Source organism: Lissotriton vulgaris, chromosome 1_1 (genome assembly GCF_964263255.1).
Source record: "Lissotriton vulgaris chromosome 1_1, aLisVul1.2, whole genome shotgun sequence".
NCBI classification, from domain to species: domain Eukaryota; kingdom Metazoa; phylum Chordata; class Amphibia; order Caudata; family Salamandridae; genus Lissotriton; species Lissotriton vulgaris.
In genome coordinates this window covers 615,006,698-615,031,914 of record NC_141685.1, presented here as the reverse complement: position 1 = coordinate 615,031,914, position 25,217 = coordinate 615,006,698, and the positions used below count along the sequence as shown (strand labels likewise).

Genomic DNA, 25,217 nt, shown 5'->3' with positions numbered 1-25,217 from the left:
AAGAGCATTGTATGAGGGATAGAATTACCCTATTCTCTTCATACACAGCCCCAACAAAGTTCAACCTAGGGAGAAGTAATTCTCAATTGGCATTCAAAGGCCACCATTGCATAATTTGTCTCTGACCTTAGTTGATATTATGGAACTAAAGTACCTTACTACATTGGCTTGGGTAAGGACAGATCTCACCTGAAAACGTGTGACCTGATGACAGTCTCCTTATGGAGGAACATATCTGATTTAAAGTTTGGCTAAGGTGTGAACATTTTGTCGAAACTGTATATTTCAATAGATATGCTGTAAACTTGGAACACACTGTAGATGTTTTGTGCGCTGACCAGTGAACGGGTGACCTCTTTCCATTCAAAATTTAACATTCAAAGTAGAATGTTTTCTCTATTAATTAATACTCTTTAACACTGAATAATTTTGACTGTGTTTTATCCTGAAATGATTTCTCTTGTAAAAGCAACATATTCTTTCTATCAATTATCCTTTTTTTAAAATTAAAATATATTTTTCTGGTGGATATTTGTATTCCTCACCTTTAGATAATTACCAAGTGCCATACTGAATCCAGTTTTGTCAAGAGACCAAACAGAGGATCCTATAAGCATCCTCCATGTGCGCTGATGTCAGTTCTTTTCTTTCCAGCCCCTTGAAAGCAGATCGTGAGCTCTGCTAATAATCTTGTCAGTTTTCTGTCAAATACACTTTTTTTCTAAGACTGTGTGCTGTGAAAGATGTCTCCCCTGAACATGGCAGGATTCAAGGTGTGCAGTGATTGCAAGAAATCAATGGTGGTCATGGACCCGCACAGTAGGTCCCTATGATTCTTGGGTTACGGCCATGATTTGAAGTCTTGCAGTAAGTGCCCCTTCATGAACTCGAAGGTAATCGGTGAGGGAGAGGTGAAGCGTAGAGTGCCAAGCTTAAAAAACCGTGTAGTTCAAAACAGAGGTCCTGCTCGCAGCACCAGGGCTGTTTCTGGTCACTGTCACAAAGCTGTTCCCATTAGATGTTTTCTGGTAAGTTGAAGTCAAAATATACACTATTAGTGCATGAAAGCCATGCAAAAATCATCCCATCCCCACCACTTGAGAAGTTGTAAGGGTGTTACTCGAAAGGTCTGTCATCTTTGGACGCCAAGTAAGATCTACATTTGGTCCTGGTGTAGCCTGAATGTTTTGTGCCGTTGTTCCTGCAGTAGATAGCCCCCTTCAAGGAGGCCAGACTGCATATTTTCAAGACACTACCTGTTCCCTCTGGAGCATCTTCAGGCCCCAAGAAAGCACATGAGCCTGTACCGGAGCCGATCTTCACCTCCCCTCCAGTTCCTGCTGTGCCAGCATCAGTGGTAACCCCGAAGTTAGTTTCTGTCAAAGACCTATATTGTTCTATAAGTTTAATAAGGTGCAACTTGTGAATATACCTACCTTTCTTCAGTCTATCTCTAGTGCTTTTGGAGGATAGAGGCCCTCTTCGACTCAGATCACAGCATGCTGTCAAGAGCATACTCAATGTCCCTCATGACACTGAGGACGAGGAGGCTAACAATCTGCTTTTTCCTAATTACTTTTTGGAGGGCTATATTTAGACTACATGACTCGTCATAAGCACAGATGGCTTCACCACCTGGTGGAAGAAAGTACCTCTATGGTTGTAATAGTGTGCAGAGCAGCAGAAGTGCTTGATTTGTAGTTGCATAAGCTGGAAGCCTAATGCAACATATTGACTGAAATTCCTCAACCAGACACAACTTCATCTCCGACACTATTACCATTTAACATGGCCTTTGCGGACACTCGTGCCACTCTGTCTAAGCCATATTCAAATCCTCCTGTCAGCTGACCTGTGGCTAGACGGCACAGATTAGCTGCTGGTTGACAGGATTTTTTTGACAAAACACAGGAAGCCTGAAAGCATTGTTGTGTAGATGTCAATAAGTAAAGTTAATTCAAATGTTTTTCCTTTAAACGTCCCTGATACTGAGTCTGCATGTATTTATGCACTTGGAAAGAAAACGCTGCCCTCAGCTAGACTGATTTTATGCTGTTTGAATGTAGTGGGCTATATAAGCAGGTAAACCCATGCCATATGGGACATGGCTAGGGAGATCTTTCAGGCATTCTGGAGGACTTTAGAAGCCCACTGGACTAGAGAATGAAAGATGGCCAGAACTCAGTAGAATATGTGTTGCATGCAGGCTGGACACCACCAACTTTATAGGCTGTGCCTTTGACACCAGTGCAGTTCTTAGAAGGCACTCCTGGATGCTTTCAACTGGATTTTCAGGGGATGCCCAATTGTCCCTTATAAATATGCCCTTTGATGCATTTGGCTGTTCCGAGAGAAGGTCTACTTGCTGTTTGAGCAATTCAGAGATATTCGCACCACAGCCTTGAGGTTGTTTTCAACAGCTGGCAATTCACCAGCAGTACAGAAAGTGTTAGGACGAGTCCTGAGACATAGCTTACCGAGAGAACCAACTTTCTCAACTGATACAGAAGCAGCTGCAGCTCTTTCAGAGTGTAATGTGCCAGTCAAGGCTATTCACGCCAGCAATGATAGATGTCCTCCATCACCCTCCAGCACCCTGCTGCAACAGCCCAGAATACACATTTATTTGCCCTCCCATGACTAGCGGGTTGGGGACAGGGTATGAAATTTCCACACCAACCGTGGGCACATCATGTCAGACCAAAGGGTCTAAAGATTGTTCAAAAGAGCTACGCCCTGCCTTTTATTTGGTCCCCATCTCCTATTTTCCCCACACCAGAGTGATTTTCGCAGAGCATACCACAGTCTTGATTCTAGACATCAGTCTCTTGCTGGCCAAAAGCACCATCAAACTGGTTCCAGACTCTGAGCAGGACAAGAGGTGCTGTTTGTGCTACTTGTCCTAGCCTTTGAATTCAGAAGGACAAAAATGCTCACTGTGGCCCACTACCTTCTAGGTCGTGGGGACTGGCCATTGTCTGTGGACTAGCATGACACATTTTTTCATGTACCCATTCTGCAGTTGCGCGGGCATTACCTCTGTTTTACAGTCGGGTTTGATCATTTCCAGTTTTCCCTGCTGCTTTTCGATCTTACCTTTTCCCACTCATCTGTTTATGAAAGTGATGGTGTTGGATGCGGTACATATCGCTAGAGGGCAGAGATGCCAGTATTTCGGTCTCTAGGCGACTAGCTGCTCAAGGCGGGTTTGCTGCAGTTAGTTACAGGCTGCCTTTGAACAATAGCTGAGCTCTTGATTTCCTCGGGTTTTAATATTAATGAGCCAAAGTCCCACCTGAGCCCTAAGCAGATTACACAGTAGTGTTGAAGGCCTTACCACTGTTGCAGGGATATGGTCCTGATGTTTCTGCCTCGGTGATGGTGGTGGTTTAGTATAGGAAACTGGGCTTTTGTTGCAGTTGAACCCTCCCATTTTTCGTCCTTTTTGTAGCTCCTAGATGCTGATTTTCTACTCTGGCAATTCACTGAGGCCTGCTAACCAGACATCTGTGCCAGTGCTCCTTCCCCAGAACAACATGATGTCTAATTGTGCTACAATTGGCAAGGACTTTAGCACTGCTGTAAGTCCCTAGTAAATGGTACCCCAGGTAAACTGGCCATGGGTACTAAAGAAGGTCCCTATGGGCTGTAGCATATCTTATGCCATCCTAAGGGACCCACATACAAATTCCACGCAGACTGCCATTGCAGGCTGCTTGAGATGGTGCAGACCATGATTGAATACATGATATGACACACACATGTGTGCCATGCCTAAGTCACTGCATCTAATATATATAAATCACCCCTACAGCAGGCCTTTGAGCCCAGAGGCGCAAGGTGCATTACATTTTATGTGAGGACATATTTGCATGATCAGATATGCCCCTGTGATGTCTAGTTCTATCACTAGATATTGCAAGTGAGCAGCAGGGCCATCTTAAGGTATGTGCTGGGACACTGGTCAAAATGAATTCCCCATCTACATAATATCTGCAAAGAAGAATATGGTGTTTGGGTTTATTAATACGAGGTGTTAACCACACTAATTCCAGTGATGGATATATTAACACATGCACCCAGAGGGTGCCTTAGAGGTACCTGCTGAACTCAAGTAGTCCTCCAGTGTGCTTACTCACTGTTCCGGTCCAGCCTGCCACCACAGACGAGTTTCTGACCTCCTAGGAGGTGAGAGCCAGCTCTTAGAGGACAGAAACAATACCTGCTCTTGTGGGAGGTTTTTACACCTCCTCCAAGCAGGAGAACTGGTGATCTGCATATCGAGGCAGGAGGCTTCAAGGGCCTCTGCCGCCTTTGAAATGCAACCAAGGCTTCCCCAGACATGGGAGATCCCACCTCCTGTCCTGGGCCCATTAGCTATGCAGGAAGCGTGTTGCACTGCCAGACTGGACACACCTTTAGGGTGAAGAGCCTGAAGTAAACACAAAGTTAGGAATCCCACCATCTTGTGTGTGGTGGAATTTGGAATTCTAGGATTGGGTGATAACCAGTCCCCAAAGGAAGTAGTAATTTAGGGGGTGTATTGACTCAAGGGGTAAGTAGCCCATTGGCTACTAACCCTCACTCCCTTTAATGCCCCAACATTGAGTATTTAGGGGTCACCTGATACCAGGATTTCAGATTTCATCACAAAGGAGGAGTGGACAAAGAAGACTGCTGACCCAAGAACCGAGGAGCACAACTGACTTGGTGCCAATACTGCCTGCCTGCCTACCTACGTGGAGCAACCGACTCGTCCTGCAGACTCCAAGAAAGTCAGAGTGCTGCCAGTACTTTGCCAATGACCAAAGAAACTATGTTGGAGTAGAGGAACTACTTCCCTGCATCTGCAGGCACCAAAGAAGCAAGGTTTGATTTACCATCCTGCCGCCTACCGATGCTGCAGATGCCTAAGGAGAAGGCACTGTGCTCCTACTGGTCAGATCTGCCCTCTTTCCAAATGGGGTGGATGCCAGAACTGACCAGAGACACACAGTACCAATACTTGGGGTTCCAGACTCCTTTCAACAACCAAGGCTTGTTGTGTCCAGACCAGACACCAACACTGAGGAAGACCGACCTGTACATCGAGGGACTTCAGGGACAGTGAATCCCAAAAATTGAGTGGTCCAGCTGTCCTGTTAACGCCCTTCTATAGAAACCAAAGCAAAAGAGTGAGTCCCTGATCACCGCCACCCGACACCTCAAAGCACCTCTGCACATGCCCCCTACAGCCCAAGTCCGGAGGAGGCGAAGGTGCCCACAGGGTCCTAAAACCTCCGAAATCAAGCCCATACTTGGGTCTACCCATACTGGACTTCTAGTTACCGTCTGAAGCCTCTTTCTGCAGGCCCCCTCCAACCACAAGTGACTTCAGCACCAAACTTGATGTGAAAGGACACCACTGCACCGAGCCCTAGATCGGTGTACTTATGTTCTCGAGCAACTCAAGGGCCAAGCCCCCCTGTTTGATCCCCAGAACTGCCCTCAGCCCCCCCCCCCCGTCCCAAGTTATAGCCTCTTTCCGACCGGACCATTCCCCATTAAAGTGAATGGTACACCTGACGCTGTAACACACCTCTGCACCCAGATGCCCCCGAGTCTCTCGAGGTGACTTGTTGGTGTGTCCTTGGACCTTGCCCCATACTCACCTCAAGTGCAGAAGACTAGTTCTGTAAGTCTATGTTAAGTGCCCAAATGTAGTACATGTTCTTTGGGTGCGGCAATGCTATCCGTTACTCAACTTTTGAAAACTGTAAAAATTCATAACCCGAAAAGTACTTACCTGAGTCCGATGATCTTGGTATCTAAATTCATTTAAAAATAAGTGCTGGTTTTATAAATTGGTGTCTGATTGTATTATTAAGTGTGTGTTTCACTTAGTGCCTTTGTATGTGCAATAAATGCTTAGAACTACCATCTGATATGCCAAACTGCTTGCCCACCCTACCAAAAAAGAGTATTTGGGGTTTCATTTGTGCTTCGGTGAAGAAGTTGGGGTTCGGTTGGACTGTTGATGCAGTGTACCTCATGTTGGTCCTCTACATATAAAGAGCCAGCTTCGTACATTTAGACTTCTTTAGTTCCTGGACTTGTGCATCTTTCCAGAATGACACATGCAATCCTTGCAATGGAACCGGAGGTATTAGCAGACTTGGGACCAGGGTTTCCCCTCCGAGCTGTCCAAGAGCTTGTGGTGCACACGAGCGGCAGCATGATTTCCGGTTGCCACACTTCCTTTCCCACCCAAACTTCACGAAACCCACTGCTAGTGTGGGTATAGTCAACTGGGAGAGGTGGCGATCAGAATCCTTGGGTCTTTAGCGGAGAGCCAGCTTTACACCAAAATGTTGTAGGTTTGGCTGATCAGTTTGGCCCTGAAAACCTTCCTCCCACTAAGGGTGGGCTGGTGCAGGTTTGATGGGGATACCCTTGAAGATCTTTAGGAGCAACATAGCGTGTGAAAGCAGGATGAGGAGACGTCGTTGATCTGGTGGCTCATGGAGAGCAAGGAGTCAAGGATGATGCTGATGATCCGTGCGTGGTCTGGGTGTGGGGGGTCCAAGTTCTGTGGACCACCAGGAGTCGTCCCAGGCGGAGGAGTACATGATGAGGACTTCAGCCTTCTCTGAGTTGAGATTGAGGCACCTGTTTTTCATCCTGGTGGTGACAGCCTTCATCCCGTCATGAAAGTTGTTCTTGGCACATGTGGGTTCGTTGGTGAGGGAGAGAATCAGTTAGATGTCGTCAGCATAGGAGACTATGTTGAGTCCGTCGTTCCTGACAATGGCTGTGAGCTGGGACATATAGATTTTGAAAGGAGTGGGGCTCAGGGAGAAGCCCTGAGGCACTCCACAGCTGATCTCTGTGGGTTCAGAGAGGAATTGTGGTAGTCTGACTCAGTGTTCAGCCGGTGAGGAAGGAGCAGATCCATTGCAGGGCTTTGTCACAGATGCCAGGGTCATGCAGTCTTGTGCATAAGGTGCGGTGAGAAACTGTATTGAAGGCGGCGGAGAGGTCCTGGAGGATGAAGGCTGTGGTTGCTTTGGAAGCCGGATTGGTAGAGGTCCAGGATGTGCTTTGCTTCAGTGAACTCGGAAAGTTGAACGTTGATGCCTTCTCAGAGACCTTGGCTGGGGCGTGTTGAAGAGCGATGGGTATCGCCGGATTAAGCAAGGAAAGTGTGGTACCCAGAGCTCTTGAGCAGTTACCCTCTATTCCAACTACTTTTTCAAAAAGCTCTGCTGTTCCAGCAACATGGGATGGTCCTGCAACCGAATCTCCATAACCTACACTTCCCCTCCTGAGAATTGATCGACAACTTTCTCCCTCAAGTGTTTTTTTATTTTTATTCGTGATTGCATATGCAGATAAAATAAAACACATTTTTCATACTATTCCACAATCCCGGTTTTCTCTTTTCGCCCCAGCATCACATAAGTATTTATAAAAGAATAACTGTACCCATCCATTCCACCTCAACTATCCCTCCCCCGCCCTCCCCATCTCCTGAGCTCAAAAACCTCTCCTTATCATGATGTTACAGCTTATATTAACAGGCCCTCTATTAATACAACAATAGAAACATAACTGCCTGCTCTGACATTGGTATGACTCTATCCTAAGCGTCTTTACTCAGTCAGTGTCGTGTGGCCTATTCACCTGCGACTGTGCTGGGTCCCGCCTATCTAGATCCAGTATCATGACTTCCCAGTCCATTGCTATGGGGATCTTTCTTTTCCCTGTGTCTTCCTCTCTCTTAAGGGTGATACCCTCCGCCCGTCCCCATTTCACCGTCTCACTTCTCCATGCCTCCCCACTGGGCACCCTGGGGGATTTCCACCTCATTGTTATCGTTCTGATCCCCCTCAAGTGGTAGATGTAATTTTTGCATCTGCAAAGTCCATCTTCCACAGGCGCTGAGAAATGTTTGTTCAGAAAAGGGGGTGGTGATGGACAGAGTATCTGAATTAAACAGAACACTCATACCCAGTCAACAGATCAGGGCAATGAGCAAGGGACTCACATCTGAGTATACCCTTCCACGCTTATGGCGGACAAAACGATTCAGAAAAGGGGGTGGTGATGGACAGAGTATCTGAATTAAACAGAACACTCATATCCAGTCAACAGATCAGGGCTTGTTTGTTGCCTGGTATGGGGTATGTCATCTATATCCTCTATAGGCCACTCCTTCTGATGCATTATTTTTTTTTTTAATTGTTGGTCCTGCATGGTCTTGCAATGTGCACAGTTAGGGGTTACCTAGATGTAATGACCAGATTTTCAGACCAGATAGAACCAGCTCACTGAGCAACACCAACCTGGCCAAAACGTAACCACCTCCCTCCTCAGGACCATCTATCCAGGCACCTGGGTACCTACCTGAGGATGGGGAACTCACAATATACAAGCTCATATCATCAGAAACACCACTAAATCTATAGGGATTACTAGGAATACTCACTGATTACTAAGGACATCCATGCCCTACACCACACTCATACCTCATAGTCTCGCGACCACATGGGTCCAGACTAATCTACTCTGGGGCAGTTCTGATTATTTACCATTACACACTGATTACCATCAGTGCTCACTCGACACACAATCTGGCGTGCCATACACACTGCTCACCCTCAGTGCTCACTCGACACGCAATCCGGCGTGCCATTCACACTGAGCTGCAGCCCCAGTGCTCTTTGTTTATCCGGTCCACAATCCGGCGGACCTACACACCGTATCCCCCCGGTGCTCACTCACTTACAACATGATCCACAATCCGGCGGATCTACACACTGACTACCCTCAGTGCTCACTGAAGCCGCAATCTTGCGGGTATACATACTGACCACAATCAGTGCTCTCACTAACGCCACTTACCAATGACGACCACTTTCCTATGAATACCTTCAGCTCTCTGTCTCCTTATGTTGGGAAGTCTCTCTCACTATTCACTAAGGGTTCGCTACTACAATAATATTATGGGATGGCCGAATCACTTAGTGTCAATAATTCCCTAGCTCAAGGGCTCCTCTCTCTCCCTAATTATTCAGACTTACCGGATCAGGGGCAGCATCTGTTCTGGCTGTAACATCTGACTAGAAGGAAAGGTTACCTGTGCTTTAGGAGTAATAAACACACACTGTATGCCAGAGTTATTCCCTGATTTAAACGCTCCTATTTCCTTTTGATCCATCAGTTGCTAAAGCATCTGGTTAGAAGAAAGGCTAGCTTTATCATAAGAATAACACCTGCACACTAGTTCACTAAGAACTGGGGTATCTTTATTACAATAATCATAAAATACACATACACAAATCTGCGGGGTCTCTATAACTAACAGGAACTTTTAACACACCGCTGAAAGAAAAGGATTAGACATACAGTATGAGGACAAGGTTATCTGCGGGGTCTCTTGATTAACAGGAACTTTAACACACCGCTGAAAGAAAAGGATTAGACATACAATAGCCTAGGGAATAAGGACAAGATTAAGGTGTAAGTGTAAAATGGACTAGTTTAGACTACCTCACCTATTAGAAGGAAGATTTCTCTCTGCCTCTGGTGGGATCAGGGCTCTCTCTGTCTCTCCCTCCGTCACCACAGCTCCACGCCTCTGGCTCAATTACTTCAGCTGACAGCCTCAACTCCTCCATCTGCTTTAATGCATTCTGATAGTCTCTCTCCAGCTTCAGCAATCATCTGCCTTCTTTCTCCATTCCAGAAAACCAATAGACCTGCACTGTATTCTGCAGCTCCAGCAGACATCCTACTCTCCACTCTTCAAGAACCAAACTGAACACTCCTCCTCTTCTGCACTTCGCTGATATGGATTCTTCTCCTCTAGTGGAAAACTCCAGCCAGCAGCCTCCTCCCACCAGGTCCATGCACCGGGCTCCTCGCTCTAGACGCTCCCACAGTGATCAGCTGCTTGTTTCGTCTAGAGACCTGAGCCCAGGGACACCTCTTGATTAGATTCAGCTCTGGCCGGTTCTCTCCGGTTCGCTTAGGGCGAACAACAGCTCAAAACCAAAATATTACCTTTTCCCTTAAAGCATCTCATCTCTGCAGGGATAGAAAGCAAAATGGAGTCTCTCTAGTTCTGGGCCTTGTAGGCCTGAGAAGGATGAAATAACCCTTAGCTCTGTCAGAGTACCTACACAAACCATACTAATGTGTAATATAAAGTCAGGACCACAGGATCCACCCTCTACTATAGGCAAAATAATGAAAGGCAAAGCCAATAGGCAATAGATGGATTAGAGTAAGGGATCTATCATCATATAAAGCAGCTATCCTCTTCTAGGTCTGGAAAAAAGGGCTTAAAAGGGAAGAATACAGCCTATAGGTGTGAGCAAGCTTAAAGTCTTTATCACTCCGAAATAGAGCCAAAAAGCCTGTCAAGACACTATCTGAACTTTCACCCTTTTTTTGTTTGCCTGATCAGCCCTCTCTCTTGAAGTCAATAGTTTTGATTTATTTTCTTTAGGGCGTAATGCATATGTTCCCTCCGAAACTATTCATCATGCCTCACTGGGACCTAAAGTTAGTCCTGACGTTCGTTATGTGCACAACAGCCTATGCTTCGATGTTCTCTCTGGTTTCTTACAGTCACAAAAATCTTTTTTTATTTCTGTCACTTTTGCATGCCGAGTGAATGAGCTGCAGGTGCTCTCTCTGCAACCTCCTTCCAACACTTTATTCCCAGGCAAATTGATACTGCAGACTCAGACTGCATTTCTGCAAAAGTTGGTATCACCCTTCAATGTCATTCGGTTGATCATTTGCTGCATCATATCCCTCGAAAGAGGAGGTGATGCTCCACTGGCTGTACCCTAAGAGAACTTTGAGACTTTACATTGTTTGTACAAGAGACCACCGTGTAGATGATCACTTCTTTATGGGTTTCACTAAGATCAAGAAAGGCACACCTGTGCAAAAAAGGTGGATTGTGTTCTGGATTAAAATCTGGAGTGTGCTAGTTCAGGGTATCTTTCAGGGCTAGACTTGGGGGGTTAGTGCATACGTTTATGAAACACTTCTGGCTTGAAAATCAGGTCCTATAGTCTGGACCTTTTGACCGCTCTGTCCTGCAAGATGTCCTATTAGTGGTCTGATCCGAACACCCTCCACCTTTCGCAGTTACTGCTGTAATATTTATTCTAAAGGTGTAGAATCTGCAGCTAGAAGTACCCATCAGTAGAAAAAACGACTTGCATCTAGTAACGCTGTTTCTGGTAGGTACTCTATTTAAACACAGATGCTTTGTTGCTCTCCCACCTCCCATTCTGTGGAGGGGACTCCAAAATGACATAATAACGACCCAAGGTAGGTTTTAGCACACAGTCACCTGCAATTTGTAAGAAGTCCTCTACATGTGAGGACACAAAAGGAGAAAGATAACTAAACTGTTCTCCGTGCATAGGTGTTGCACTTCTATGCGACTTTCTTCTTTCACTCCCTGGGGAGATGTGTAGTCACTACTTAGCCTTATGGCATCACATGCAAGTACATAGTGAGCCTTGCTGAAAAAAATGTGTGAATCTAGTCCGGCACTTGAGAAAAGTCTAACAGTGAGAAATGTGCTATTAGATGGCCTTTCCACCAGAAAGAACTTTCAGTCTAATGAAGATTTCAATTTTAAAAATCCAAAGAACACTCATAGCCCCCAAACCCTCTCTCGCACCACTCCAATATCGCCAAAATTAACCAGCTTATTTAAAATGTTTGATAGCTAAAGACCTACAGGCAATGTCTATCAATGTCAGTTATTTTCAGATTAGTACAGAAACAGTGCTGTTGGAGGTTGTTGACTTCATCCAACTTGTTTTGAAAGCGGGTGACGGGGCGCTGCTGGTCCTGTTAGATCTATAGGCTGCTTTTGATGTGATCTCTCACCATATTCTCTTGGCTCGTCTCCATTCGATAGGCATTGGGGGGCTGGCCTGGAAATGTCTAGCATCCTTCCTCGAGGTGAGGGGACAAGAGGTATGGTGCCATCCCTACTCAGGCAATTCCCAAAAACTGAATGTTGGTGTTCCTCAGGGTGCTGCCCTGAGCCTGACTTTCTTCAATATCTACCTCCGGCCTTTAGCTACTTGGCAAAATCCTTAGGGGCAAACATTGTCTCTTATGCAGATGACACCCAGCTGGTGTTCTCGTAGAAAAACAATGAGCCCTGTCCAGGCAAGGAAATTTGTACTTGCCTCTTAGCGGTATTTGGGCGGCTGTCCGTGAACTAACTTAAATATAATACGGGAAAGACTCAGCTGCTTTTATTTGGTTCAGATGCAGAGACACCATTGCAGTCCTTCTGGCCACCGTATGCCCCCCCCTTTATCAAAATTCATGTGGTGAAAAACTTGAACTTTAAATGTGATAGTCAATTGCTATTCTATACCCAAGTAAACTCTGTAGTGGGCACCTGCTTTGCCCTCTTGCAACTTCTTCAAAAGTTTTTGTTCCTATTGTGCTTGGCAACCAGACAAACAGTGATTCAAGCTCTTCACATCAGCTAGTTGCAAAACTAGCTCTGTTGTGCCCTGCCAGCCTGACAACGCGAGGACGAGGAGTGCCGAGCTGCGGAGCAGAACGTGCAGAACTTGCTTAAATCCGGCGTCCGAGCGCAGAGCTAGCTGATCGACAAGCTAGGACGCTACAGCAAAACGCGGCAGCAAAGCGGATGCGGATCCGGTGAGAACGCGGCAGAAGCTGACGATTTTCGGGTCTAAGAGCTTGAACAAAGCCCGTCCAAATCACAGAGATGACAGAGACCCCCCAGAGCCTGCCTTGAACTGTGTGCACTGCCCGACTCAACCGGGTGCAATATAGCAGTTTGGCGCGGGGGGGAGGGGTAACAGGCACGGGAGTACCTGTACGGGAGCGCCAATAGTGAAGTGGCACCCGAGGAGCACCCGTGGACAAACGTGCGCAGGGCAACAAAACCCAAGCCCATCAGCACTGCGTCTCAGTGCAGGGAAGGAGATCTGAAGGAGACCTGTGAGAAAGTAAGCGAACCAAAGTGCTGCAAGGCAGGCTGGCAGTTAAAATGGCACAACAGAGGTAAGTGAATGTGAAAGTGATTGTATGAGGGAAAGTATATAGTACCTCCCCATTCTAATAATCATAAACAGTGTGAAGTGAACTGGGAGTACATAGGGAAAAGCAGCAGCAACACCTGAGTAAAAGTAGACCTAAGAATAAAGAAGGATGGCCCGAAAAGAAAACAAAAGTGGTGCAAGGAAGCTCTCGAAGAAAGTGCAGAGAGGACTGAGTTAAGGGATGAATCAAGGACTTTGGAAGTGAGCCAGGAAAGTCAGGCTTCTGCTGAAGATAATCGCAAGGGGTGACGTAAGAAGATGAAAGATAAAAAGGCCACAAAAATAGCTCTGCAAGCCAAAACAGGTTGCACCTCAACATCTAACCGAAAGATAGCACAATAGCTTCTAAATCAGTAAAGGACTTTGTAGGGAAACACTACGAAACTACAGGGTTACCTGTAATAAACTTGAAATTTGAGGATGAGCACCGGGCGGAGAAGGGAAAAAATGCAGGCCCGGAGGAGGAGAGCCGGATGGGGAGAGACATGGGAGAACCCCCAGAGGAAGAAATTGAAGAATTGGGAGACCCCCTGCTGATAAATCTCTCCCTCCTGAGTCAAAATCTCCAAATGGCAGAAACACGCTTCTCATCATCCCCTAAACGTTTTTCACCTCAAATTCTGGGAAATTAAAGGCTACTGGGAAATGAAAGCCATGGATCAAGTTTCGTGTGGGGGTCTTCATCCAATCAAGTAATGCACCAGCAGGACGATTCAAGGAAAGGAAGCCAAGATATTTCGGGAGGGAACAATCCACAGGACCAAGACATATCTGCATCACCCACATCATCCATTATGGACATACTATTGATGTTACAGAAAACACTACAGGGAATCTTAGAATTAACAATGCTAAATAATGGAGTTTTAGAATCGCAAAAGATGTTTTTAAAAAAGATTGAAGAGGAGCTGGTAGGAATCAAGGGTCAGATGCCGCATATGTTTAGACTAGTAGCCACTCCCATGCCCATTAATCAAAATATAGTGAGCGAACCGGCTGAGGTACAAGATAATGTACATATATCTAAACGACCTAATCTGATAAAAAAGCATTGCAAATATGTAAGGGTACTCACTAAAAGCAGGGCAGGTAAGAAGCCGGCCCTAAAAACAATAATCAGAGGAAAAGGGAAGGAAAAGGAGGGCGAGGAACAGATAAGTCTAAATGCCTCTGCCCTGACCTGTGTACAGAGCAGACCCCCGGATTCAGAGAGGAAAAATAACACTTCAAGGGTACAAAAAAAAGAGTCTGAGTAGTAAGGGTTTATACGAGATATCTCCAAAAACTAAACCTGTAAATCAGAGAGTAAACCCATCCTTAGGGGGACAACACCAAATAAATCAGAGGATTGGTAACTTAGATAAAACATCACAAGCCCAAGTCTTAGTAGGAGTGGAAAGTAAAATGAGGCCCCAAGGGTGGGCAAATGGTAGTCAGATAAAATCAGAAACCCCTAGGATTGTATCAGAGGTGGATAACAACAAATGGGTGTATCTGGAATCGGCACAAGCGGGCCAAATGGGAAAGAAATTGAGGAAAATGCACCCATTAACCGTCTGAGAGAGGAGGGTTCCCGCTGCACACTGGAGAGCAAAGTTACCCTCACTTGTCAAGATGACCACTTTCCTTGCCAAATATCTACAGGACCCCAAAAAAGGCAATGACCGCTACTGGTGCTCATGCCAAGATAAACATCTAGATGTAGCAAGCCCAATAACAAAAATCTTGGGTACGGCTGTGGGAGCTGTATTACATATGCTTTGTATGTCTGGTTTATGACTTGTCTAGCATCATATGATTAAGCTAATTTGGCAATGAACTACACGTTTTGTTTGTTTTGTATCCGTCTCACCTTTATCATCTCTTTTTTTGTTCTAGCCCACCTTTAACTCATTTCTTTCTGGACTGTGGTGGACTAGCCCGTACTGATAAAAAACCAGCACTATCTAAAAGTTATCAGAAGTTGATGACTGAGCTTTGGCACAAAAGCAGGTGAGTATTTTTCTTTATGCAAATGAATGATTTGTTTTTGTAAATTAATTCTCTTTCCGTCCAAAAAACCTCAGTTAGAAGATTCCTTTTCGAGTATGAAGTCTTTCACATTTTTGCCAATCTGTGCCTGGATTCCTAATGCCTTCTGTACTCTTTTCAGCCATAGGGCACCTGTTTAGTACACTGACCTTCCTCTCTACTTCGCTCTAGACAGCCCTAATTTTGCAATCCATTTTGGCCTAGGCAATATTTCAAGCATCTATGATCCCTTTGGTGCATATTTTGTCCTCTTTTGTGCAAACATCATTTTCACCTTTTACTCTCTTTAGAGCACTGCTGTATTCTGAACTTTATTTTCACAAATCGAATCAGAGGAAAATTTTGCATGGGTCAGAGATGGTAGAGGTAATTCTATTTTTGTTAGTTCCTTAACCGAGGATGAATAAACTTCTAAGTTCATTTCGAGCAGACTGTTGAAATTGAAACGGTAAAGCTAGTCAATTTGGACAAAAGAATTACCCTACTCTAAGTGACCTGAAATATTTTTCTTTTAATATTTCGGTGAAACCAGATAGAACGTTTTTAAGTTTTGTGGTATGCCAGTGTTGCAAACAATTCAATATACTGCATCTTCCTTCCAGCAAATCTCTGAGAACAAACATATGGCTGTGATAGATGAAACGTTTACGAGATTGAATCTTTAGATAGTTCCCGATCTGCAATATTGTTTTTTTATAAACCTTTTTATTAAAGGTACAAAGAGACAGCCGCATAGCAATAGAAAAATACAATATTTCAATCATCTGCAAGATACACGTGGCACGTTTCAGCATTACATCGCAAAACAATTTCAATGTTGGGACTTACGAAGACAGGTCAGTGTCATCCGTTCATACCAAAGATGCCTCGCATATCTCACCTCTGTAGGCATTCCAGGCGCCCCAAATCGAGGACCACTTTTTTGGACACCCCCGTGCAATGTATACTGTCTTTTTGCTGAACATGCACCAATCAAGTATTTTTTTACCTCCTTGATAGTGCAGGTTGAACATCGGACCCCAGTGTTGCGCTATGTCCCTTTTTGCTGCTGGGAGACGCAGGTTTTCTCTGAGGTGTTAAGGTCCGTAGGCTCCCATATATTAAGGAGGCAACGTTTCGCTTCAGGGTATATGTTTTTATGCAAGACCGTCCTATTATTTATTTTATTTATTTATTTTAGTGTTTTATAGAGCGCAAACCTGACCCGTGAGGGTATCAGAGCGCTTTACAAGGTTTACAGAAATAGCATTTACAGATGGGACAAAAAGTCATAGACATACAGAAGTATACGAAACAATAGGAAGGGGCAGGGGAACTGGGTCCTTTGGGGAAAAAGGGACACGTATTTGTGGCTACAGATGCAATTAAACAGTACAGACCCCACAGTTTCTTGGTGGGGTGAGTAGGTGATCTGAGGACCAGGCGATGGTCTTTAGCTTCGTCAGGCTCTCTGTGGTGGTTGAAGGTAGAGATTAGGGGAGGAATTTTCATAGGAGGAAAGTTTTAGCCTCCTTTTTGAAGCGTGCCAGCGAAGGTATTTTTCTGATGGCGGGTAGGAGAAAGTTCCAAATTCTTGGTGTGGTCCCTGATAAAGCTCGATTTTAGGTTTTTTCTTTTGAAAACGTGCAGGTTGGCGGAATAGGTCACTGGTGGAACAGGAGTTTCTGAGCAAGATAAGCAGGGGAGTTCGCCTATAGAGCTTTGTGTTTAATGCAAGCCAGTGTCAGCTGTATTCTGGCCTCTAAGGGGAGCCAGTTCAATGCCTCTAAGGGGAGCCAGTTCAATGCTTTCAGAAGTGGTTGAATGTCCTAGTGCCGGTAAGTATTCTAGCAGCCGCTTTGAGGCAGGCTTTCAAAGGTGCGAGGGAGATCTGGGGTAAACCCGAGATGGTAGAACAGCCATATTCCAGTCAAGATATGACTAGTGCTTGGACTGCCATTTTTAGGTCAGGGGTATCGATGAAGGGTTTCAGCTTCCGTAGGTAGCTCAAATGGGAACCTGGCCGATTTAGCCATTGAGTTAATGTGGTCCCGCATGTTCAGGTTGCAGTCGAGGATTATTCGCAGAGATTTGGCTGAGTCCACGATGGTCGGTGGGCAGTTTAAGGCTGTAATAGCCTTAATCCACATCTGAATCTCTGGGTTGGCTTTGTTAGGGGAGATTAGGAGAAATTCAGTTTTCTTTGCGTTGAGTTTGAGTTGGTTAGAGGCGAGCCATTGGACAGTCAGTTTCAGGGCCTCATTCAGTGCGAGGATCTCCTCGAGTGATGAAATTTTGATGTATATTTGGGTGTTCTCCGCTTACATGTGATAGGAGATGTTAGCAATGCGTAGTACTTCGGTAAGCGGCTCTAAATAGAGATTAAAGAGGGTGGGGGGCAGGGTTGATCCTTAAGGGACTCCAACCGTGACTTAGGAATCTCTGTGACCGGTTGTTGAGGAAGGACTTGAACCACTCTAGAACAACGCCATGCAAGCCCATCCTGAGTTTGAGGTGTTCGATAAGTTTTTCATGGTTGACCGCATCGAAGGCCGAGGTTAGGTCAAGTAGGATTAGGAGCCAGGTTTTCCCTTGGTCTAGTCCTTGGAGGGCATCGTCCACCATGTGAAGCATGATCGTTTCAGTGCTGTGTCCCGGCCTTAATCCAGAATGGAAGTGATCGAGTAGGTGAAAATTGTTGATGTGTTGACTTAGTTGCTGTTGAACACACTTCTCTAACACTTTGGCTAGCAGCGGGATATTAGAAATAGGTCTAAAGTTGTCAGGGAAGGCAGGATCCAGGGATGGTTTTTTTAAAATAGGGAGGACTTGGCCAGCTTTCAAAGGGTCGGGAATTGATCCCTGTTGGAGAGAGGCGTTTATTATTGCAGTCCAGCTGGGAACAATGGATTGTGTGGCAGCAGCGAGGTAGTTGGAAGGTAGGGGGTCATTAAAGTGATTATTCGGGTTTAAGGTGGAGAGGATTTTAGAGATGGAGTCTTCGTCATAGAACTTGAAGTCTGTCCAGTGTGCTTGATTTTTGGGTGAGGCCAGTATGGGTGGCCCAGACAGAGGAGGCAGGTCAGGAAAGGGTTGAGAATATGTAGCGGCATGGAGTTCATTTCCTAAGGCTGTGATTTTAGCATCGAAAAAAGAGAACTCCTCAGATTATATTAAGGACTTAGGAGTTTCTTTCTTTGTTTTGGCTAGCTTATTTGATTGGTGTTTGACCATTTCAAAGAGCTTGCGGGGTCTGTTTTTGACATTCCCCAGTTCCGATCTGAAGTATTCTTTTTTTGGGTTGAGGATGTTCTTGTTCTAGGAGTTTCTCGCCTGGCGTAGTAGCTTTAGATTCGCCGCAGAGGGATGCTGTCTCCAAATTTTTTCCGATTGTCGGAGGGTTCTCCTTTCCATGTTGAGGGATCCAGTGAACCAGGGATATCTGTCTTTGATTTGTGTTCTTTTTAGTTTTAGTGGGGCAAGGTCATCCAGGATGTTTGATATTGTCATTGAGTAGTGATCATTGAGGTCACTGACCGCAGATATATGCGGGGGTGGGTCAGATTTACAACAAACCTCCATTTTCCTGTGGTCCATGTTCTTAGTGTCTATGATCCAGCGTTTGGGGATCACCAGTTGCGGTGACTTTGACTTGTGTGTCCCGGGTAAGAGGAAGGCAATGGGGTGGTGGTCAAACCAGTCACATGGGTCAATGGAGATAAGCTTGATGGAGGATTCCTTAGAGATAATCCAGTCCAGGGTGGCCCCCTTTAGAGTGAGTAGGCAGTAAGCAGGCTTGGGTCAGGGCTTGATCAGCTAAGAGGTATTTGATGGCGTTGACATGTGGGTCCTTGGGGTCGTTCCAGTGCAAGTTGAAATCACCCAGAAAAATCTCTATAGCGTTGGAGGAAATCTTAGATGTGATGATTTCCATGAGCTGATCTGTGAAAGAGTCGTTCAGGCCTGGGGATGGTAAAAAAATATGCAAATTGCACAGTTTAATTGAGTTACTGCAAATGGAGAGGGAAAGGTATTCGCAGGAGTCCGTGGAGTCTGCCGTGAGTTCCGTGACAAGGGGGTTAGATCTGTAGATGCAGGGGATGCCTCCTCCCTTCCTGCTGGATTGTCTATCTAGTCTGGCAATGTTGTAGTTGGGAGGAACTAGTTGGTCTAGGCAGGGGGATGAGTAGTCGTTGAGCCACGATTCAGTTAGAATTGCTAGGTCTACGTTTTGGTTCAGGATGAGTTCCGCAATATCGGCGGCGTGCTGAACTGCTGATCGGCAGTTGATTAAGAGACCTGATAGGGGGATCAGGGGGGAGTGTCAGGGATCTGTGTGGGCAGGAGTACAGGCGCAAGGTTGTTTTTAATCACACTTCTATTACGGTGGGTAGCTGTTCTGTTGGGGTTGATGGTGACCGTGCTGATGGTGTGTTCAGGACTCGCACCTAGTGGACACGGGGTGACTAGGACAGGATTGTGGTCTTGGAGGATGGCTAGAATTTAGTTTTCAGTGAGGTCTAGTGGAGAAGGGGTGGCAGTAGGATTAAGAGAAGGCGAGTGCTCTGGATTCCTCCTCTGATATGTGTTAAGATTGCTTGCACGGGTGGAGGTGTCTTAAGGTTAGCGAAAGTGGGTGCTTAGGAGGCTTTGGGGCGTTGGGGGTGGATATCAGTGGGGGTTTCAGGTTGGCGAGGGAGAGTTTGGCAAGGCGAAGGAGGTTTATTAAGTCCAGAATGGAAATATGAATGCTCTGAGTTAGCTTGGCCGCTCTGGAGTGCAGGGTTTCGAGATCAATATGGGATGGAGGTGCTAGAGGGCAGGGGGGCAGTGGTTCAGGAGCAGTACCTGCGGCATGCATAGGTGGAAGGGGAGATGGTTTGACTCTACTTGATTCGGGGGACTTTGGAGGCGTACTAATTTCACCGTTCAGGTGGATGACTAGTGTGGAGGTGGTCAAAAGTCTCGAGGCGGCCCAGTTGGAGCTGCTGGGGGACGAGCTATGAGGGTTGGTGTGATCATTGTTGATAACCCTAGTATGGTTAGCTCGATCTGAATCAGGGGACTTTGGGAACGTACCAGTCTCACGGTCCTATAGGTCCGATGTATTTCCTGCAAAAATCTCTGGATGTGGTCGCATTTCCAAAGGATGTGCATAAATGTGCCTATCTGCCCACACCCTCTACGACATTCACTCCTACCTTCTCCCCATGCATAGCAACTGCGGTTCCGTGATGTAAATCCTATGAAGGATCTTGAATTGGATCAGCCTCAAACAGACGGAGATACCCACCTCCCGGGGGGATGCCACCGCCTCCCGCCATTCCTCGTCATCTATTTCAAGACCGTCCGCCACCCATTGCTCCCTAAGCTTCTCAAGGGGGTCAGGGGTATAATGCAGTAGTTTCTTATATGTAAGGGAAACTGCTTTTTCTGGCAAGTAGCCATCTAGTAACCTATCCTCCAGCGGGGAGGAGTCAGGGAGCGATGTATCTTTGGTATATTCGCATAGAGAGCATGGCGGATCTGTAAATAACGGAAGAATTCTGTGTCTTCCATTTCATGTTGTTGTTTCAATGTAGAAAATGGTAGTATCTCTCCCTTGGACCAAAGATTGCCTATACACGATATGCCTATGAGGTCCCATCTATCAAAGCCCCTGGAGTATCTCAGCAGACCTAGCTGCATCCCACAGAGGGGTGGCAAGAGTGAGTCTGTCTCTCCAGCCCATACTTTTTTGGGCATCATGCCAGACCCTCACCGCATGTTCGGTTGGGCCAGTGAGCGACAGTTTTTTCCGAGGGGAGTACAGTGCCACTAGAAAGTTTCCTCCTGGCAAAAGCCATCTGTCCATGGCATATCCTGGATCGTGCGGGTCGCGGTAAGTGGCTTGGTTGATAGCAGCAAGTTGGGCAACCCAATAATATTTCTTAAAGTCTGGGAGGCTTATGTCACCGTCATACCGGTTGAGGACCAGTTTTCTTTTGCGCTATGCGAGGTCTCCCATTCCAGGGCAATTCCCTCTGAAGGCCCACTATTTCCCTGAAATAAATGGATGGCAACGGGTTGGGCGCATTCTACAGTGCGTATAAGAAGCGGGGCAGAGACATAATTTTTAAATAACACTGCCCGCACTAAGAGTGAGAGAGGCAGCCTTTTCGATGCAGCAATATCCCTCCGGGTGCAGGTTCCTTTCATAGTGCAGTTTAGGGTCAGGAGTGACAAATAATCCCAAATATCAGAATCCACCCTGTGTGGTCTGAATTGGGCAATCGTCAAACAAACGGGGGGGGGTGGACGCCATGAAGTACATACATTAGCGATTTATCCCAATTAATTGAAAAACCGGAGCGTCGCCCAAATGCAGTGAAAATGTCAAGGATACTTCTGAGTGATCTATGGGGGGAAGTTAGAAAAAGGAGTATGTCATCTGCATATAGCGAGATGCGATCCTCCCAATCCAGTGACCATCTCCGTCCTTGAACAACAGGGTCTTGCCAGATCCAGGCTGCCAGTGGTTCCAGGGATAAAGCAAATAGTGGTGACAGCGGGCACCCCTGACGGGTACCTCGACTAAACTCGAAGGCCTAAGAGCTCTTGTTGTTTATTACTACTTGCGCCTGTGGTGTCCCATATATCCGTCTGATCCAAGATATAAAGGTAAGTCCGAAGCTCAACTTCTCCAGAACAGCCATGAGATACGGCCATTCTATTGTGTCAAATGCCAACGAGGCATCCAGGGACAATATGATGGCGTCTTCCTGGATCGTGTTAGCCCTGCCCAGGACACCATGTACTCACCCCAGGTTCCAGGCCGTGTTCCGCTGAGGCATGAAGCCCGATTAATCAGCATGCACTAAACTGCTTATAACCTTGATAAGCCTGGTTGCGAGTAACTTGGTGAGGATTTTGGGCTCCGAGTTATGAAGGGAAATGGGTGGGTACGACGAGCACATATCCCTAGGCTTTCCCTCTTTATGGATAACCACCAGAGAGGCTAGACGCTGGTCCGGTGGGAGGGCGCCCACACTTCTAATTTCTTCTTACATTGCCTTTAGGTACGGGGAGAGCATGTCTGGGCATAGCTTATATAATTTAATGTGGAGCCCGTTGGGACCCATAGCCTTTCCTGATTTAAGACTTTGAATGGCCTGCTCTACATTCGCTATGGGACTGTCGAGATATAGTTTGTCATCCGGGGAGAGCATGGGCAGCCTGATATCCCGTAGAAGGGTTCTAGAATCTTCCTCCCCCAGGGACGAAATGGATTGGTATATGGTACCAAAGTGTTCTGCGAATGCATTCGTTATTGCCATGGCTCATTAATTGTGTTGCCGCCTTCAACTGTCAACTCCGAAACTAGTCTACTGGCTCGTTCCTTCTTGTCTAGCCAGGCGATCAACTTGCTGGCCTTATCTCCCCACTCATAGATCCTGCCATCTCTTTCTGCCCCCCATTCCTTGGCTTTATCCGTGGCTATGTTTTTGTATTCCTCCCTTTTTAAGTTCAGGAGGTGTAGCGTGTCAGGTGTTGGATCCCCATCCGAACGCCTCTCAAGGTCTAAAATGTCTGACTCAATTTTCTCCAATTCTCTGTGCTTCTCTTTTTTGGTCCCAGCTATGAGAGAAATGGCACTCCCCTGGACAACAGATTTAAAGGCCTCCCCTAGAATCTGTGGAGATTCAACTGAGCCCTGGTTTTCCTGAAAGTAAAACCGAATAGACTTTAAAAGTTATTTTTTGACTTGCAGGTTTCGCAGATACCATGGGTTGATTGGCACAATTCCTCCCCCCTGTGCTTCTCCCAACCCTATTTGCACCTGTAAGGGGGAATGGTCCGTGATGCCCCATGCTAGATGTTTGACCTCTCGAATGTAAGCCGTCTGTGTCGCAGGGGTAAGCACATAGTTAATGTGAGAGAAGCTCTTGTGTGCTCCCGAAAAGGTGGTGTGCTGTATACTGGTAGGATGCACTGCCCTCCATGTGTCTGTCAGCCCCAGGGAGTCAAGGAAGTTGGGCAACCAGCGGCTCGATGGATTTCGGTCCTTCGGGGGGTGTCGGTCCATGGAGCCCGAAGCGACTGCATTAAAGTCTCCACCCACTAGGTGGAGACCCTCAGGGAGTTCCAAGAGAAGTGTCCCAGGGCCTTTAATGTTGTGTGTTGGATACTGGGGGGGGACCAAGACTCAATAGAGGGTGTATCCCTCCCACCTCCCTGTAACAGCTACGTATCTACCCCCATTGTCAATTTGTGTATGTTGCAAAGTAAAGGGACATGTAGCTTTCAGGATGATACCCACCCTCGTCAGCTTGTGGTAAAATCTGAATGAGCAATCATCCTATAGCCCCATCGGTTGAGGGCTCTACAAGTGATTCCCTTCAGGTGGGTCTCCTGAAGAAGCACTACATCTGGGGAGTGACGCTTGAGGTATTGGAGGACCAATGTTCGTTTCAGCCTGTCTCCGAGTCTTTTAACATTCCAGCTAAGTAGTTTTAACTGTGCGAACATGTGTACGATTATTATCTATGTGTATAAGGTGCAGAATATCCAGCTGTCTCATCTTGATTGTCAACCAATTAAACTGTACAAGGACATTTCTTCGAACTTTTCCCACTGCCCCAGCCCCAAAACCCTCCTCCCTGCTACCCTGCAGTCTGAGCTCAAAACTGCTCAGATATAACAACAGTGCAGTGCCCGTCACCCAACCTGCTAACCATAAAAGAAGGTAACTATGGGGAGCAAACGCCCCTGCAGCCGGCCCCAGCCCTGAAGGTTCTAAGTTGTGTCCTCAGCTGGGCAATCCTAGAGTCCCATTGGTTTTCAGTGTGAGCATTATGCTACCAAAGTGAGGGGGAGGGGACGCTGGCCCCCGGCGTCACATCAGTGTCTCTCTCCTCCAATCGGTGCAAGGGTAGAAAAGTGTCTTACCAGGTCTGAAATCACGGTCTCTCCTTGATTTGTCAACTATGGAATATCAGTTGGCGTTGTGGTCCCTCGCATCCCGCCAGCCAGTCCATCACTTCCTCAGGGTGTTCGAAGAACCAGGCTTTCCCATTGGATTCGACCCATAGGCGAGCCGGAAAGAGCATCGAATACTTTACTCCCCTGTCCCGGAGCAGTTTCTTGATTGCAAGGAAGGTACGCCTGAGTTTCTGTACATTCTGAGTGAAATCCGGAAAAAACGAGTTCGAAGCATTTTCATATTTGAGTGGCAGGGCTACTCTAGCACTCTGCAAGAGGATATCATGGTCCCTAAAATTCAGCAGGCGAGCCAGGATTGGTCGTGGAGGCGCCCCCGGTTTAGGCCGTCCACCTGGGACTCTGTGGGCCCTCTCGACTACAAATAAACTTGACAGGTCTTTGGGGCATAGGTGCATCGTGATGAGGTCATCAGTGAACAGGTCCACCGCTTGCCCTTCTGCTTTTTCCGGTACCCCAATAATGCGCACATTGTTTCGCCTGGAGCGCCCTTCAAAATCGTCCAACTTATCCTCTGCTTGCTTCTTAAAGGCTTGGAGATCCCAGAATTCGGTTTGCAACTGCGACACGTCGTCCACCAGACTGGATGAATTGACCTCGAGCTGCTTTACCTTGTCGCTCATGTTATTGGGAAAGAGAGAACATCTACTGTCATAATGTTGAATTGTGTTTTCACAGTGCCCAAAGTTATGTCAGTAAAAAAAAAAAAACTGTCACAAAAAAGTGAAAAAATATAAAGAGACCACACAGAAAAGTTAGCATTGCATCATCTTTTTCTTCCTTATTTATTAGAGTTAAGGTTTATTTCTGACATTTAAATTGAGAGGAACTTTTGCCATGCTGAATGGATTTTATTTCAGTGCTTTCTAACAAGTTAATTTACAGTGTTAGTCACTTCATAATTATCAGTTTGTGAGTTTTCCTACCTGTTAGCTGTCTTCGCCAAAGATTTTGTCTTTTGATGCTGCAGCGGAGCCACAATGCCTAGTGTTCTTATTTTTGATGTTTAGAACCTGGTTTCTTAACCCCAAGTGTAACAGCCATCTTATTTGAACATACCGTGTAGTGGGGAAGAACGTTTTAATACAAAATATGCATGTTAGGCTGATATTGAGTGCTTTGCAG

At 46.2% G+C, this 25,217-nt stretch overlaps 1 protein-coding gene across 2 annotated transcripts in view; it reads left to right on the top strand.

Annotated features, from left to right (window-relative positions):
- USP33 (ubiquitin specific peptidase 33) overlaps positions 1–25,217 on the top strand; it is a 325,757-nt gene that overhangs the window by 82,833 nt on the left and 217,707 nt on the right. For both annotated transcript variants that reach the window (XM_086954140.1, XM_086954147.1), the window contains exon 8: positions 14,982–15,095. In XM_086954140.1, coding sequence (XP_086810266.1) covers positions 14,982–15,095 — 114 coding nt within the window. The remainder of the gene's footprint in view (positions 1–14,981; positions 15,096–25,217) is intronic.